Raw genomic sequence first — 19,018 nt, forward strand, 5'->3', positions numbered from 1 at the left:
TTGTTTCTTTTTTGCAAATAGCAATAGAAATTATGGGCCTCCTTCAGGGTATGTCTCTACTGTCACAGTAGGCAATGTAGGAATCCCTGTGCATATACAAGTCAATGAGTTTCTGCAAGCCAGGGGCAGACCAGGTATAGTGGTCTGATGTGCCTTTATTGCAGAGGTTCTCTTTACTTTTCTGCTGAGCTTCAGTTTTCATCGAGGAGCCTGAGAAGCCCTCTTTCTGTTACTAACTTCTGCTCTATCTTGTGGCGCTCAGGACAAGGATCTTTATAATCTCCTGGGCCTCTGTAGTGTGGAACCAGGAAGCAGAAAAGCCAGAAGGTAGGCAGCGCACGGTGGGGATGGGGTACTGAGCATTAAGCGGACCTCACGCTGCCATGGGCATGGCCAGGGACAGCTGCAGGAGCTTCAAGCTTCTTGTCTTGTCTCACTGAGCCAGTCGCCGCAGCTTAGAGCTGAGGCGATACTCTTAAGTGAAATAAATAGGAAACACATGTGTAAATGCTGAATCGTTTCTCTAGTGTGAGAAGCTGAAAGTGTAAATAAGGACTAAAAGGTATAATAGATAATGTGAAATAGGAAGAAAAGGGGCAAAGGGGAAGGGGCAGTGGGAGGGGTAGGGAAAAGGAAAGAAGGGAATGGAATTAATATGAGAAAATGAAAACATGGAAACAAAGTGTTTGTAAATAGGGAGGGATGGAGGGGTTGAAGGGAGGGCAGGGGAAGGGGGGAAAATAAGAACCAAGAGATTATGTAAAGGTGCAAATTTCCAGTGATGAGTGTCATTGTATTGTATGCCTAAAATGTACCAATAAAATAAAAATTTTTTAAAAAAGGGATTGAGGGAGGAAGGAAGGAAGGAAGGAAAGAAAGAAAGAAAGAAAGAAAGGGAAGGAAGGAGGGAGGGAAGGAAGAAAGGGAAGGAAGGAAGGAGGGAAGGAAGGAAGGGCCCTCAGTGGAACTTCATGGTGTTGTCCACTATGCTGAGTCACCCAGGTGCCGCTCAGGGGCAGACCGCAGCCCCAGCTGTTGGGAGGGCTGTCAGCAGCAGCCTTCTCTTTGGTCCCTTCAGGAGTCACTTCCACTGCAGACAGCTGCCTCTCCCAAGGACACAGTCCTTCTCGGGAGCCCCAGCCGGCCGTGTCCAAGGACCGACAGATGCAGGGTCTGAGTCCTGGCTTAGCCAACTTTAGAGAGCCAGTGGAGCCCTGAAGCATCATGGTTTGGTCAAGGCTGTTGTGGTCAGGGCCCGCATCTCCGTGTGCCCATCCTGCCTCCCACCTCCTTCACCCAGGTGTGGGTAGCAGTGGCTCCCGAGCTCTTGGGCACCTCCACTGCAGCCTGCTTCCCGGGAAACTCAACCAGAAACACAGCATAACCAGTCCCCAAAACTCAAGTTTCCAGACAGAAAAACACCAAGTGATATTCCCAGCACCTTAAGATGAGCCGTAACAGTTTTGTTCAAACTCTTAGAAGAAATGGCCCTCCTGGGGCCACTAGTGGAATCAGTAATGAGACATCTAGAAGTGTCTTTCACATGACTGAAAGTAATTTTAAGAGGAGAAAAAGTCACAAACACTGTAGCCTGGTACCTGGCAACATACAAAATAGCCAATAAATGTTTATTGGAACAATGAAGTCTTCTTTTTCCCTTGTTCTCTGTTTCTCCCCTAAGAACTTAAAACCTGAAAAAGATAATAAGATGAACACATTCAGTCCCATGAAGTTATTTTCCCCAAATCACTTGTTTTTACCATGAAAGGCATAACTACTTGTGATGTACTTTTCCATCATTTTCTTTGTGCAGGAGGTTTTTAAATGAATTTATTCTCTTCCTGCATCAGGTTATCATATAATTGAAGATGTGAAGTGTCTGTCTTCCAAATGCTTTCTGGCGATGTTCTTTTTGCTGTTAGCATCTTCGTCTGTACCTGTGATCCCTGCCAAGTTGCCCGCTGAACAGCAACTCCTGTGCATAGATTGAGACCACATAGGAACTGTGCACATCTATTTTCGTCTACATGTCTTAAGAGAGAAGTTTTATTTTGCAAAACAAACACAATCCAACCTTGATTAACTGGAACATTTCAGGGGAGGAGCATTTTGGATAATATGATTTTCTGGGTAATTTCTACTTAACCAGAAGTCCATCGATATTTACAGATCCTGATACAGAACATCTTTATAAAATGTGTTGCTCTTCTTGCCATGCTTAGCAAGGATCGTAGAACGTAATGGAAAATTTTGGAGCCTGGTTATGGTCACATAGGGGCAAAAATATTGGACTTCAGGGATGAGCCCTGGTGCAGACCCCAGCAAGTCAGAGCAAGACTCTCTGGTTCAGGTTTTCCCTAAAAGGAGGAAGGTGCAAACCAATGACCCGGATCATCCCCACCAAACCCGAATGGCCCCCAGTGCTCAGCATCAGTGTGCATTCTCTTCCATTTGGTTGTAGAGGTTTGTAAAGGGTTCAGGTTGCATTTGCCCTCACAGTGAGAACCTTTCCTGGCATCTGTAACTATTTTCTGTCTCTCCTTGATGTTCAATTGCACTCGATGATGATACAGTAACAAGTAGAACATGGGCTTCTCTCCTCCTGGTTCTTTCTCCTCAACGTGGAATGGACACTGGGAAGGAGGGAATATTATGCTATCAGTTGAACCATCACCAAAAGATGTCCTACTGTGTGTAGGCTTCAATGCATGTCCTAATGCAAGTGTGAAAGCTACATAGGGGTGCAGTGGGGAAAACACAGGGCCGGACAAGGAACCTGGACTCTAGTCCCCCCAGGGAAAAGCTTTCTGCCCATTCCAGTCTCAGTGGCCGTGTAAAGGCTAAGCCATTCCCAGATTTTCAGTAACCTTAGTCTCTTTAGATGAGGACTTTTCAGGCTTGGTGTTATTAGCCCTGTGGACCTGGCACTTCTTTGTTATTCATGCTGTCCTTGCTGTGCATTGCAGGATGCTAAGCAGTGTCCCTGGCCTCTACTTGCCTATGGCATCAAAGCTGTCTCCATGCTGCTTAATATTCTCCTAGGAGTAAAGTTGTCCCCTCTTGATAACCATGACCTTAAAGGATAAACTGTAGGAAAACAAGAATCTGAAATGATCACATTGGGCATCAAATATTTGTTGTTTCTCTCAAAGAATTTAGATCTAACATAGTGCCCACCTGGCTTTCCTTTCTACAGGAGATCTAAGAGGCATTCATGCCCTATGTGCTAGGGTAGCTGAAAATAGACATGCAGACAGAGATAGCCCCACATTACTGTGGCCAGGAGGAAGAAACACTCACTGGCATTAATTGCAGCTCCCCAGAGGGTAAGAAAAGCCACAAGCATAAGATGAGTGTGATACTGTCTCATAACTTTCTCTACTCCACGTGAGAAGAATTGAGAGTATCAGCATGAAGCAGAAGAGGATGATTTGTCCTTTACTGAGGAATGTAAGAAAGATGTTTACTTCCACTAAATATTTTGAATTAGGGTAAAGATATACTTTCTAATACCCTTTCACTTTTATTTTATGAAAAATAAAACAAAATTTCATTCAAATATAAGAGAATAACAATAGTTATTGCACTGTGTATCATTATCTTCAAAGTAGTTACTCTGTACAAGACATAAAACAAAAAGATTCTTACAAAAAAGAATCAGATAATAACACAAATCTTTCTTCCCGTGAACTAAGATAAACCAGTAGTATAAATGAAACCAATTAGCATATATATTGAAATATTTTTAAAACAATGGAATTTGTAGTTTGGGGAGGTATTTGGGCTTCTCCCCATTTCCTACTTATTCCTCCCCTACTTTGTTCTTTATTTGTATGCCCTTCCTGGCCTATGTCCTTGTCCTGCCTGCCTCCGACCTAGGTACTTGATGCACACTGATTGAAAGAACCAACAGATGGAATATGCAGTGGGAAGCTGTGGCTAATTCTGAAACTGTTGAATTGGGGCTGCTCTGGAGGCCTTTGTACATCTGTAAGACGGAGATGGGTCTTCAGGGAGAAAGGGGTTGGGTTATAGTGTTTATCTTAGGCCCTTCCTCCCGCCTTTGGACTCCTGGTGAACCGTTTCATTTGTTTACTTAGCAAACACGTGTTGACGCCTGCTAAGAGCCGTGCACTGCTCTAGTGGCCAAGAACACCCAGATGAAGACACCACAATGAAGTCCCTTTTGGGTGAAATATAGATCCATCTCCTTTCCTAGCTCTCTGGCCCCAGGACACTCAGTTCTTTCTTTTAAAGTGAGGAGAATTTTTAAAGAAGTTCTTCAATATAACCTGTGTGTGAGTTTGTGTGTGCGTTTAAAGGAGTTCCTTGCAGCAAATTAGATTTAACTAGAGCACTGGCATTTATATATATGGTTTATATATCATGTAGACAAAACAAGCTAGATAGCTAGGCTCTGTTTGTGATGGAATGAATAGGGCCCTTTCTGCTGAGTTCTAGCCCACTGCACACAATGTGCATGGACAGGGCTGCACTTCTCTGGTCCATGTGCTGCTGTGCATTAAGAAACCACCCATTCACTCACACACCGACATACAGATAATTCACTCACCTTGGGTTGAAACAGCCATGATCCAATCACTGGATTCTCAGTGATAGAGGGCATTCAATTTGCCCCTAACAGAAATGGAGGGAAACTGAAAACATGTCTGTCACAGCTGGAGTCAAGGATGCTACCCAGCAAGTCTTTCCTGCATTCACAATCATGGTTGTTAGTACAGTGAATTCATTTGCTTTGTATTTAAAAGTATGGAAACAGGCCTTTTCTGGCAGAATTGATAGCAGGGCTTGTGCTAACTCTACTACCCTTGTTCATCCCTTGGCATTCACCAACCATCCAGGCAACAAAACACCAAAACATAAATTCATATTTACGTAAAAAGATCATCATATGATCATTCCAGCAGGGCATGGTGGTGCACACCTATAATTCCAGCCCTCAGGAGGCTGAGCCAGGAGCACGGCTGCAAGTTTGAGGCCAGCCTGAACGGCAAAGTGAGGTCCTGTCCAAAAACACAAGAAACAAACAAAGATATCATGTGGTTATTCCTTTGACATTAAATGATGCCATAATCCTTCGATTTGAAATCTTATTCAGTTGTAGATTTCGACTAAAAGAAATTTATCTGTATACCTAAAATTCTATTTGTGGTAATCAACTGTCTTGGGAAAAAAACTGGGACAGAATTGTACTTAAAATGAACTAGAATAACTAGAAATCCTAACAACATGTGTATTTTTAGGTTAGCTCAATGTTTCCCCAGTATGAGGCTTATACTTCTGGGGTGTCAGAGGATATTTAAGAGGTGGATAGATGAACAATTCTCAACAGTTTTATTGTATTTTAGTGCATATTAGAAAATGTACCTAGGCAGGAAATTAAACTTGATATTTTATAGATATTTTTGCTTCAACAGTAACCTCTTCTTCAATAAGGGACTATTTGTACAAAATTATTGTGTAAATAATATACCCATGTGTAACATGTTGATACTGTATATCCTCAAAAATAAGCTCTAACTGGACAATAATCCCTAGCATGATTTTTCAGGATGCTCATAATATAAGCTCAACCCCCAAAATAAGCCCCACTTCACATCGTCTCTCAGATGGACGTGTTTAGTACATCCCTGACAGCATACAACAGATGGATGGGATTATAAAGTAATATTAATATGTAATCAAATATAAATTATTAATATAGAATATATAATAAGCAATTAGATATAAATAAATTGTTGACATTAATACTTAAACTATAATCTAAATTATAATTATTTGTAAATATCCGAGCAGCCACCACAGGAAGAGAGGTAAATGCCTATGCAAACAGGTGAACATGAGATTTATTGCCTAATGACCAATCGGAGTACAAACACAAAGCATGAATAACGTGAGCATTTGACAACAAATGGCTGTGGGCGTGCCCAATATGAAACTTCATCATTCAATACATTGTGTGTTATAATGGACATACTTAATGCACTCATGTGAGATAAAGAAACATTTTCTGAATTTTTTTGGTGCCTGGGATTATTTGTCACATTCGTGTGGGCCATCATTCTTAACTTTCACCATTCTTGTTGCGACTCCTGTCTTGTAAGTTTTCAATTAACACTTGATTTAATGAAACTTTGTGAAGCCAGCCTGCAAGAGGGCATAACTTGGGTGAAGAATTCGTGGTAGGAAGTCACTGACAGCTGTGTCACCAATGCACTATGAGGCTACATGGACAAGAAGTGCTCATTTAAGGAGTTATCTATGGCCAGACACGAGAGATGGGGCCAGTGGTTCTACAGGGAATGGAGTCACAAGGAATCCAGTCTAGAATTCAAGGTTTGGAGAGTTATGATGATGTTCCAGAAGATGACATGACATGAATATAGATTGTTATACATGAAAATAAGGCCTATTTGCATCTTTTGGAGCAAGAATTAATATAAGACCCAGTCTTATTTTGAGGGAAAACATGGTATGCATGGCAAAAAGCAGTAAGATGTTCTTCCAATGACTGATGTTTGGATTAAATTATTACTATTAGAGTTTGATGAGTTAGGAACAAAGCAATTACAAGGCATCAATTAGTATATCCGTTCCTTTCAAGTTCTCATTCCCATTTTTTCTTCCAGTACATCATGCTCCTATTGACTTCAAGTGTCTTCAAGAAGAGGAATACTGTGTTGGGTCGTAAAATAAGTCTACTTGTTCTTGCAAAGAATACATGAGTTATCGTCATAAGGAGGTACAATTTTGGTAAGGACATTTTCTCTGTTGATGAATAATATTAAATACTCAAGAAACCTCAACTTCAAGGGGGAAAGTTTTGGATTACTGCACTGTGGATAGTCCCCTCATGTGGATTCAAAGTTTAGCTTCATTTTAAGAATTTAAAAACACATTTCTATGCTACAAACTATAAAATATGAAAGATAATGACAAACAAAGCACATGAGAAAAAGAAACAGCTCAAGAAAATGTGATAATTCACTATTTCCTAATCCTTTTGTTGAGCAGAATGGGATACCAACATAGTGGACGGGTTGTCTGGTAAGCTAGTTAGGAATAATCAGATACCCAAATTTTACAAGATATTGTTTGTTCAGTTAAAATGTTAACAAGTCACACAAGTTATTTTTACTCTAAGTTTTATTTTTATCAAAACAAAATAGTTTAACCACATAAAGAAGTAAATTTCAACAAACAGCCAAGAAGCCAATTGCTTCCCTGATTATGAACAAGCAGTGAGTAGTGAGTCCTGACAGTTGACTGCATATGTGAGAGAGTAAGTCACCCTCAAGAGCTCCAAGTGACAGCAGCTGATGATTTTTCCTGTCTCCATTTCTTCCAATGGTGAAGTAATGTCTTCAAATGTTCTTATACTTCTTCAGACCAAACTATGTATATTCTCACATAAGTACAAAGCATGGGTGAAAAGAATCATACAAGGTAGATCTAGCACACCAGATTTTCTATATCTTGACACCAATATTTAATGAGTTCTGAAAGATAAAGACAAGAAATTGTGCTTAAAGATGGAGAAATGTAGTGTCTCAAAAGCCAAAATGTCTCTCTCACACAAACTATGGGAATAACAACTAGTGTGCAGAAAAATACCCAAGCTCTGCTTGCTATAGTAGTAGAAATATGATCATCCATAGAGCCAGGCAGGCCATTTTCTCCTCCCCATATTAAATTATGTCTGAGGAGTTGAGCAGCAGCACATTTCCATAATGATGACAGTTTCCATAACTATAAAAATCTGCTGCACCAGGCGAATCTTGTGTAAAATGCAAATTTCTATGCTGGGGGAAAAATGAATAATGTTATCCTCCTAAGTAAAGAATGTAAATGCAAGGAAATACTTTTTAGCATGAGGCTGCAAATAATTTATCTTTCATGCCCAGGATAGTGGTCACAATGCACTTTGCAAGGCTACTCTTCCAATCTCAGCTTTGGAAGGGCGATTTTAGGAAGGGAAAGTCTAGCTTGCTCTAGGTTGCTCACCAAGCAATTGGCCATGTTTTCATGTGAAACCAGAAACACTCCACCCATCGTTTGGATGACTTAGCAAATGAATCACAGTTTCTCCTGGTTGCTGGGAGGTATGAACCAAGGGAATATTAGTTTTATCTAGAATTCCAAAGATTATATCTAACAGGAAGGGTGAGCTGTTCTTCATCACGCTTTGAAACAAGGTGGACCAGGTTGCCCACAAAACCCGCATGACTTTAAGAGTCAGTTAATAGTTTATGTTGCTAGGGGAGGAGGCGAGAGCGCTCTCCTCCACACATCTTATGTGAGATGAGGCCAGGCATAGGTAGAATTAAAGAGACGAACCAGTGGCCAGCCTTGGTATTGCCTACCATGCCTTGAGAGCATGGCAAAGAAGCCAAAGGGTCCTTCACTACAGTCTATGTCCACATCCCTAGCGCTATTCTCCATAGGAAGCTGAGGCACCAGTTAGTGAAGAGCCTTAGCTGAAAAGACAATAAAATTAACAGCACTGGGAAAAGAGAAAATCTCTGGTCTTTAAATTCTGGCTTGCCTTGTTCTAAAATAAAATTTCTTTTCCCTTAACCATCACACAATATGCACTTGTAGCAGGTAAAACTGCAGTAATTAATTAACAATTGATAATACTGAAATTTTATTTTCCATAACTCAAATTGGGTTGTGGGTTGCTGGTGTTACCCTTCAAATGTATTCCTATAATTGCATTTCACTTTAAGAAAACCCATAGGAAAATTAGGTTTATAAAAATCAGAGATTGTTGCTTTACAAAAGAATTCTCCACTGGAAAAATTAATCTTACCCAGGACCATACTTCTGTAATCCTAGCTACTAGGGAGGCTGAGACTGGAGGATTATGAATTCAATCCCAGCCCTGGGCTTAGCTAGACCCTATCCAAAAAACAAAGCAGAACAAACAAAAAACCCACAACAAAAAACAAACAAAAATTTTACTTTGGAAAAAAAAATTTTACTTTGGGATACCTTCCCCAGCCAGCTCCCCTAGGGTCAATTATTTTTAAAAAAATCCTTTGAAATATAGCTTGTCACAAATTCTTGTTCATATAAAGTAAGTTACACTTGGGGACACTGCCACGTAGTAGCTAAATGGACAGGTGAAACAGGCTACAAACTGCCTAAGCGACAAAGGTTGTTAAGGAGATGTAATCAACATTCTGCCATGTTGGTTCAAGGTTCAGCTATGGCATCCAGCCCTGGTGGCTCATAGGACGACACAGTTTCCAGGGCTACCCCGAGTCAGAGTTATTTAGAGCTGTGACTTACTGATTTGGGTTCAATGATCCTGTTGACAATTCAGGATAGAAGGATCTGGAGGATTGTTTTCTACCCTGACCAGTGTCTCCCAAGAAAAAATAGCCAAGTCAACGTATAGATATGTTTCCTTCCACTCACAGATTAGTGTTCTGGTTTTGCTTTTTACTTTTTGAATTGTGAGCCAACATTTATAAGCTGTCTGACTGCACCCCAATGTCTGGGACTCTGGAGAAAAATTAGATGGAGCTTCATTAAGCTCGCATTCTGCATAGCAGTAGTTCCCTGAAGGTGGCTGTGTTTCAGTTCTTCACAATCCCCACCCAAATTTCCCCCATGCAATAACCCTGGGCAATGTTTTCCCCTGGGGAACATCTCCAAGCCAAGGAAGCTGTATATTTAAATGGAAGGGCACCTTCTCTGTCATAAACTCTCACCAGGATTGGAACCCGGGGAGACTTTCATTCAGCTCAGCATGCTCAACTCTTTCTTATTTAAGGAAACTGGGGTACAGGGACAGTCTTCCCTATGATTTCCCAGGTTGAGGCAGCCAGAGTTGCTGCTGTCTCCCTCTGGGTCTCAGGCTGCTTCCCTACTCTGCCTCTCTCATTACAGTGGTGTAGATCTTTCAAAGGGTAAAGAATCACAGCTTGGTTTTGTTTGGTTTTAAAAGTATACCAAGTTTGTGTCGAACGTTCTTTTCACCTCCCTTTTTATGTTGTTATTAGCTAGGATATTTATGAGTGTGCATGAAATGACCACAGACATACTAAGTAACTGGGGGAAGCTGGTCTTGCATTGAAGTTTTCTATGAATAACACCAAAAATTGTAAAATTCACATGAAGAGATGGAAGCTGGACCATACTTAGTCACAGGAAGGACTTATTAAAGTATTTTCAGATGTGTGAGAGGTTTTGCATTGCCGCCTTGCCTTTGAAGTACAAGAAGTCGTGTGAACAACATCACACCAAAGTTAAGCCAAAAGAGCTTGGCTATAAATTTCAAATTGTACAAAATCATACCAAAAGCAAGTACAAAATTTTATTGAAATGCAGCAGTATAAACTTGTATAACTTTTTCCTTTCCCATTTAAGGAGAGGGAGAGGAAGGCAGGAAATCTGAGGCTCAGCTCAGTGGGCCGGCTGACGTAGATCTGCTATTTTCCTCAGCACAGGGGTGCACTGGCTTGCAATACTGAGGAATTTTATCTGTGCTGTTCCGATTTGCACAATACAGAGGCTGATTTAATTTGACAGCGAAGTAACACCAAGCCCCCAAAATAAAATTACCGAGATGGAAAACAGCGTCAAAACTCCAATTAGTTTTGTATCCTTGAAGCTTCTGGAGGAAGTCTAAAAGGCTCCCGTCACGAGGAGCAGGCATCAATTCAAGCTACACAGATTACAAAACGTAACCCCTAATTGAAATCGCTCAGAGCACAATATGACAAAAAGAATCAGAGGAAAATAAGTGAGTTTTTCCCCCCCAAAAAATGACTCATTACAGAGAGACTGTTCTATTGACTTTTAACACAGCGTCCTTTTGCAAGAGTTAAAAAAACAAAACAAAACCAATGGCCTCAAGGGTCTCACAGAACCAGCACCAGGTATGGGACAGTACGTGCTTGTGGTATTTGACCATACACGAGCATTGGCCATTTGTGCAACACTTAAAAAATATCAGCATGTCACCAAATAGGCGTTTTGAGACGTATTTACAACTTCAACTCAGGAGAGGATTACTCCAACCAAACCAGTTTTTTAATGATTCTGAATTTTGTCTCCAGAATGAACAGAAATATCTTCAGGCTCAATTCACACACCCCATCTTTCTTTCAAACTACCCCAATAATCCCAAGCATGCTTCCCACTTGGAAGCAAACCCTCAGCCCACTCATGGAGAAGTCCGTTGCGCTGCTCAGCGGAGTCTGCTTGTCAGCAAACATGTCGCTGTGGCTCTCTCTGCTAATGCCATGCTACCTGAGTGAGGTCATCCGGGGGGCTGATGCTGAGCACGGGGCTGCAAGTCAAGGCCCAGTCACTGTGTTCAGTGTACATGTCTTCAAATGTGCTTCATGGGCCACCTTTGTCCCACGTGCATCAGGTGAAAGCAACCAGGCCCAGAGGAGCCAGGAAAGGGTGTGGCCGAATTGGAGGTTTGGAGTTGGTTGGATTTGGCTTCCAAGGAACACAAAATGGCTTTCCTGATCCACGGGTGTTTCATAAATAGAGTTCAGGGAGTCTATCAGCTGGTGACACTTACTTGCGAAGCATCAACAGTCCGTGATCATAGATGTCATCTTTCGCCAGAAGTGTCATATTTCTATGACCAGTCGGTCTTCATCATCGCTGCTGGTGTCACTCAGCTCCACCCGAGTCTGCTTTCTCATCCCTTCCAAACTCCTCTTCCTGATGGATTTAGACGGGGCTTCAGGGACTTCTGGAGGCCGCCCTGGTTTAGAAGGGGCCACGCAAGCCTTCAGAATGATTGATCCGGATGCTTGACTTTTCCCACCGTGACTTCCTGCAGGAGGGGAGGGGGCGGCCATTTCTCCACTCCCGTACTGGGCCCTGGAAGGAAAAACTGCCAGCTGCTTCCCTTCTTCTTGGTGTGAACTTGTTGAACTTGGTCCTAAAGTTGGTATTTCAAGATGAGTTTTCCCAGTTGAGTCCAGTGGACCCAAACCTGAAATTGCTTGTCCAGATGAAGGTTTCCCCGGCAAGAGTGTCTGTGAAGTGCCCTCTGCCGTGGCTCTTCCATGTGGGAAGCTCTGTGCTGGAGTCCCCCCTGCAGCCCAGTTGTGTTCACGTGCCTCTGAGCTGTGAACTCCCAGCCTTGTGTGACCAGCTCTTACTCCTAGCGAAATACAAATGGCGGCTACAGAGGTAGCGTCGTGGCAGGGGGAAGTTTCTTTGGGTCCAGAAGAAGAAGGCTCTTGAGCATCTGAGAAAATGCGTGATTTGGGATCTATCGAGTCTTGATCCTGGGAGGGCAGCAGGTGAGTTTCCAGCAATCCAACATCAAGACCTTTCCCAGTGGGCAAAGAGTTATCCTCAGCCACTGCCAAGCAGGTGTCTGATTGCAGAGATAATCCTGGTAGCACATCAGTGTCCTCCTGAGGAGAACAGTCACCAGGCTCACCAGCAGGTGGAGAAATAGCCTGCGATAAAGTACAAAGGAAAAGAAATAGGGGGGAAAAGGTTAATTGGTACAAGGAAAAATGTGGTCTGAAATGGGGTCTCAATGAAAACAAGATCTTGAGGTCTTCGTGATTTTTACTGAGCGTGAACTTCAATATGATACCCTCAATAAGTTTCCATTAATAACTAATTGGTGCATTAGCTTGAGAAAAGCTTGTTATTGATACCAAATAGTTTGCTGACATTGCCATGTGTTTTTATCTGGCTTTATTAAAAAATAAAGCCACTCAATTATCCAACCAGCCCTAAGCTTCCTATTTTCAATCACTACCACTCAAACAGTTGATGTACAATTTATTGCACTGGATATTGAAGAGTTTTCCAGATCAGCATCAAAGTGTGGTCTGGATCAGTATTGTGTGGTTTTCTACATGCAGCCCCATGATCTGCCTGGGGGAGATGTCATGTTGCATGTTGCAGTAAGATCTGAAGAATGGTAGCATCTCTCTTCAGGTATGAATTAATAATGTACTTAGGCTTTTCAAAAAATCATACCAACAGTTTCACAAATCAAAGTTGCCCAATTTTTCAATTCAGAAGGCATTTTGTAGAGTGGATTTTTTTGTCCCGGGAAGCTCCAGTAGGTTGCAAGTTTTGCCACATTGGACAATGGCAACAAGAAAAAGAGAACCAAAAATCTAGAAAGGGGACAAATAGCAGCAGCTCAACATTATAATTCCCACCTCTCTGGTAGATGTATCTGTGTCCCTGATGGTCCCTGAACTTGTCACAGGAGAGACAGTTTCTGAGGTTTGTCTGCAGGCCTCTTCCTTCTTCTCTTCATCCCCCAGACCAAGAGACAATTGCGAGGTGACACAAGAAGGTGCTCCTTGGAGATTCAGACCTGAAGAAGGGGAGACATGTTCATGTACACCTAGAATTATAAAATGAACAAAGGATAATTTCCTAAGAGGTCGTCCATGTGTTCACGGTCATCTTCAAGCTCATTAGCCTTCACCCCACACAGTGTGCACAAGAACTCAATTTACCTCTAACCAATTTACTGGTGATCAAATAGTCTTCATTTCAGCTGAGAAACAAGAACCCAATTCACAAAGTAGAAAAATCCCCAAATTACATATATTGTAAGTGATACTTTATGCATCATTTTTTCATTAGAATCATCTCCCTGGTCATGTTTGTTTGGGTTGGTTTTAGATCACCCCTGATTCTCTGGCTGTGATACCAGGTGGCTGAGGTAGAAACTTCACCCTAGATCATGTGTGTAGCACCCTGGAGACACTGTGTCTTGGCCCCACTGAAGCCCTGGGCAGCAGGAGATGAGGCTAGCATTTGTGACGCTGATGTTTTGCAGTGGTGGTCACTATGGCTGTTCATGGTGGGGGCTTGACAATATCCACAAAACAGCCTCTCTCACAACTGCCATCCCCTGGTCCCTTACCTTTACTCTTTCCTCTGTTTTCTCCTAGATACCCAGGATACAGGTCAAAAGGACACAGAATTTCAGAGAGGGTAGATTACCTCATGAGATAAGCTGAGAAAAACATTCTAGAACACCTGCATCATTAGAGGCATTGGACCCACTTTTAAATTACATACTTAAGAGTTTGACAAGTCAAACTTTTCTACATATTAAGAAATCCAGAAATCCCTGGCCACCTAGCCATCTTTTCCCACTTTGGATTCTTTTTGGTATTTGTCTCCTGTACTTCTCATGGTGTGCTTATAGCAGTGATGGCAAACCTTTTAGAACTTTCAGTGATATCAGACACCCCACTGTGGCACACATTCCATAGGTTTGTCACCTCTGGCTTATAGTATTCCTTCTCAGTTTGCTTTTAGTCTGGTCTCTCACACCTCTGCCCTCTGAACAGCCATGCCATTCCAAAGTCACACACTGTTTGGGTGAATATTCAAAGTTCACATTACATTTAGGAACATAACTTTCACAACTGAGCTATGAAGTATACTATGATTGCATTGTCTTTCTTATCAAAATTATTTTCCTTGAAGCTAAGGCTCTCTATACATTTATTGACTAAAATCATCCATCAACCTCCTCCCCAACTAAGGTTTCATTTCATTCCTTAGAAATATCTCTCTTGAGAGTCTAAACCTCCCATGTCTTAGGCATGTAATAAATCTTGTGTGTTCTTTTTCTTGTTCTAAAAAGGGGAGAGGAGGAGGAGGGAAGGAAACTTCTTAGCTTCTCCCAAGCAGGCCATGGCTCACTTGACCCCCCAGTGCCTGGCTATGCCCTGGGAACCCCCTTCTCCAGGACAGTGGGAGTTCTCTTCACCTCTTTCTGGTCCCTAGACTTCCACAGCTTCCTTTTACTTGATCTGTTCTCTTGCATTCTTAACACAAAACCTCTGGTAGCTTCATGAGAAAGGGCACATTAGGTACAGTTGTTTAGACTGTAACCTGCAGCCCAGCTGGGTATAATAAGGTTTCTAATTGGAAATCATTTTTCTCTCAAACCAAAGATGCTGCTCTGTCCAGTTCTGGTGGTTAAGGAGCCTGAAGTACATATGATTAAGGACTCGTGTTCCTCTGGAGGATCCTTTTGTTTCTCCTTCTCTGAAAACTCTGAGGCTCTTCTTTGTCCTTGGTGTCACCATGATCCTGGGTCTGTCTTCAGGCAGTACCTGGCACCCAGTGGGTTTTTTCAATCTGAATCACATTCTTCAGTTTTAGAAAAATATGCTTGTTAAAGAGCGTGCACAATGCGTCATTTATAAATATGTACACACTGTGGAAAGACTAACAAAGTCTATTAACATATGCATTACTTCACATAATTATCTTTTTTAGGTGCAGAGAGGAGTGAAAACACAAAATCTATCCTCAGAAATCTTCAAGAATACAATATATTATTTTTAACTAAAGTCACCATGTAGTACAATAGATCTCTTGATCTTATGCATCATTTCTTTGATTTCCCTTTTGTCTTTTCTCTCTTTATATAAATATTTTTATTCGGTTATTTTACCTCCTGGTATAATCTTTCTCTTTTCTTTTCTATTTTATATTTCTTTGTCTTCTTGTTTTACTTATGGGAGAACTCCCTCATCTTTAAATTCTAATGCATGAACTTCTATTCCTATTCATGTTTTTAATTTCTAATAATTTTTCTAAGAGTCCTTTCTTTTCTTTTTTCATTCTACTCTTTATCCTCTTTTTTCTCTCTCTCTCTCTCTCTCAATTCAAATAATGGTTGGTTGCTGTTGAAGTCTCCCTCTTCATGTTAAAAGCTTTCCTGAAGGGCGAGGCCATTGTAAACATCTACCCATGTTTGAGAAATGGGCATAAGAAGCCAATCTGACCCAGCTTCTCAACCATGGACCTCACTACAGGGTCATCTAGTTGCCTTGTCAAAGTTGGAAACCCTATAAGAATCATCTTTGTGTCTTCCATGTGTCGAGGTCAACTTCTACAAGAAAGGGTCTCAGACCTCTGCTTAGGAAATGTCACACTGGCTGCCAGCATTCTGGGGTCAAAATTGGAGAAGAGAGTTGGGAGATCCACATGCAAAGTTAATCACTGAATTACCTCCACCCCCATTTTCAATGGAGTCCCCTCATCGCCTACTAGACTGATTGTGCCCTGTGTCCCCCGGCATTTTGTATGCTCCTCAGGGGCGAAAGCACAGGTCTTCAGAGTGGGGAAAGAGGAAAATAACAAGGCTCTTTGAAGGAAGGGTGGGTGGGGATTTGGGGTCTGCTTGCTCCTTAGTCTCAAAAATTTTTCTTCTTTTCAGTCCTACCTGGTGCCATGAATTTCTGAGTTTTGGGGGGGCAGTCTGCATTGTTAAGATCAGGATTAAATTCTTGTGGTCAGCTAAATCAGTTACTGCTCAGCCCCTGCATGTCAGCCTCCACTGGGAAGGCATCATTTCTCCTTCCGGTCATTTTCCCCTGTGTGTATGGCAAACCCATCCATTTCTCAACCCCACCCAGGTTTCTAAAAGTGGAGATATATGGATGTGTTCCAACTTTTATCTTGAACCAACAACAACAAAAAAAAACAAAACACAATCTCTCTCTCTCTCTCTCTCTCTCTCTCTCTCTCTCTCTCTCTCTCTCTCTTCTTGTGGTACTGGGTCTGAACCTAGGGCCTCATGCTTACTCTGGGGAGCTACATCCCTAGTCTTTTTTAGCTTTTGAGACAGGATCTGGCTAGGTTGCCCAGACTGGCCTTGAACTTGAAATCCTGCTGGGATCACAAGTATGAGCCACTGTGTCTGGTTTGCTTCTCCAATCACAATCGGTAGGCTACTGAATTACCAAGTACACTAATCCTGAGAAAATCAACTTTGAAAATTTATAGAAAAGTACCATGGTTTGGGAAAGAAAGCAAAGGTTTCCCTCGAGTACGATCTTGAGGGACCCACCTGTGTCCTGGGGCTGTCTAAAGATAGAGAATTGGGTTTTTGGTATTCCACTCATTCACTCAACAAATATGACCTGGGCCTCTTCAGTGACCCAGGCACCATGCTCAGCCCTGAGGAACTGGAAAAGAACAAATCCAATGTGGCCCTGCCTCTTAAGTGCTTCTGTTGTAACAGAGGAAGAGAAAGACAATGAAGCAGACACAGAAGAGAGTTTTAGACATGCCCGGGTCATGAAGAAACATGCAGAGGGTGGGATATTACAGTGTTACAGAAGAACAAGATACAGGAGGTGACAAAAGAACCTAGCAAAAAAGGGGGAGAATATTGCAGAGTAACAATAAATAGGGGCACCCTGCAGGGAGGAATAGAGGAAGACTGCCTTATGTAGTTGAGAGAGCCCTCTCGAAGGGAGACACAGAATGAGATCTTCAGGACGAAAATCAGTCCACCAAAGACGTTCCAGAAGAAGGAGGGACACACGTGGAGGCCCAAGGTGGGAGGGAGCTTGGGGGCCTAGGGGGGTAGAACAAGACCAGCGTGGGAGGAAGGGCTGTAGCAGAGGGGCAGGTGCAGGATGAGGGTGAGGGAGTGGACAGGCACTCAGTTCTCATGAGGTACAAGAGGCCGCGCTCAAGAGCTCACATTCTGTTCCACGCTCTTTGGGAAGGAGCCCATGTTGTCAGCGGGGGAAGTGGTGCCTCTGTGGTTAAAAGCTGCGTGCTGCCAGCTCCTGGGGACTAACTCGGAGGGGGAAGGGAGTTGGGCTGGGCCAACCAGGTACTAGGTTAGCCGGCTCTCTGGGGGCCAGACCGGATGACTCAGCAGGGCAGTGGAAGTGGAAATGGAGAAAGTGGACAGATCCTATATTGTTATTCTTACCCCATTAAAAATCACCATGTAGGGGCCTGGAATTTAGCTCAGTGGTTCCCATGCCTGCTTCGAAAGTGCAAGGTCCTGAATTCGGTCCCTGGTACCAAAAAACACCATGTACGAGTAACGATGATAAACATTTCTACAGCTCTGTACTCTGCCAAGCACAAGCTCTCACTCTAAGTGGATTATGCTCTGTCCCCACAGTGACAAAACAACCAGGCAATTCATTCAATTCAATGAAGAAATAAAACCAATTAGTATAGAAAAAATAATCAGATTGGCCAAATGTCTTCCCAACAGGTTGCTTGGGTTTTTAAGCTTAAGCAGAAAGGTCATGTGCACATTTGACTGATAACTTCTGGCTCATCTGAGAGAGCAAAGGAAGACAATCCATTGATTTAATTTGCTTTTGACCCTACAGTCTACAGAGAAAAGTGAGTTACCTTTAGTGATTGTGAAAAATGCCAAAATAATGTCACTGAAGTGTGTTAAACTAATTTGGATTATTGAAGCAGGATGCTAACTTGTTTTTAAGTGAATAGGCTTTTTCAAAAAGTAAGCTATGCTCTGGTCAAATTTTATTTTATTGTATTTTATTTTATTTATTTTTTTTATATTTTTAGGCTCTGGTCAAATTTTAAAGCACAGAATGTGATGCTGTTTGGGCTTCATCATCACAGCCAATGAATCACTTCCTGCATCTTCAGAAATGGCAAGTTTCCACCATCTTCATCTTCACGCAATCTTCGGCAATTCGCCTGCTCTGACACAATGATGTGAATCTTATTAGAGAAGGCATTGCTCATCACAGCTCTCTGCTCTTCTGTTCTTTCCTTGAATAAAGGCTGCATTTTTAATAATTTCTTTCAGAAATAATTGCCATACCATGTTGGGAGGAGGAGCCTGCTTAAGTGGTTACAGCAATTGTAAATTTAGACCTCTTGAAAAGGCTACAGGAAACTATAAAATAATTGAAAAGAAAATGAAGTGAAGATACAGTATGATGAAACTTATGATGTAACTAAAGACATCTTTAATGCCAAACGTGCTTCCAGCTGGTTAATTTCTAGGCTTTATTAAAATGCTGATAAATGTATTACTCAAATATCATTTTGTGAAAGTATAAGTAATTTGAAACATTTCTTTTGGTTTGTCCCAGTACACCAAAATCCCCATTAATGTCAAGTCCACAGACTAAATTACAAGGGCTAAAAGTGAAGGTTATGACATCAGCCTTCTAAGCAAGCTGCTAGTATAAATAAGAAGGCTGGAGCAATCTTCTATTCT

The 19,018-nt window shown here is 41.9% G+C and overlaps 1 protein-coding gene across 3 annotated transcripts in view; it reads right to left on the bottom strand.

Moving 5' to 3' along the window:
* Positions 1-11,042: 11,042 nt before the first annotated feature.
* The window catches only part of Znf831 (zinc finger protein 831), a 117,254-nt gene continuing 109,278 nt past the window's right edge, over positions 11,043-19,018 (bottom strand). For 2 of the 3 annotated variants that reach the window (XM_087197947.1, XM_013070791.3), the window contains 2 exons: positions 13,188-13,378; positions 11,043-12,464 (listed from right to left, as the gene is read on the bottom strand). In XM_087197947.1, the coding sequence (XP_087054073.1) occupies positions 11,619-12,464; positions 13,188-13,378 (1,037 nt within the window). In that variant the 3' untranslated portion in view covers positions 11,043-11,618. The remainder of the gene's footprint in view (positions 12,465-13,187; positions 13,379-19,018) is intronic. The other variant, XM_013070792.3, reaches the window with a different exon arrangement.

Source organism: Heterocephalus glaber, unplaced genomic scaffold, assembly GCF_053883595.1.
Source record: "Heterocephalus glaber isolate CG9 unplaced genomic scaffold, H.glaber_assembly_v1.0 deba00001673, whole genome shotgun sequence".
NCBI classification, from domain to species: Eukaryota; Metazoa; Chordata; class Mammalia; order Rodentia; family Bathyergidae; genus Heterocephalus; species Heterocephalus glaber.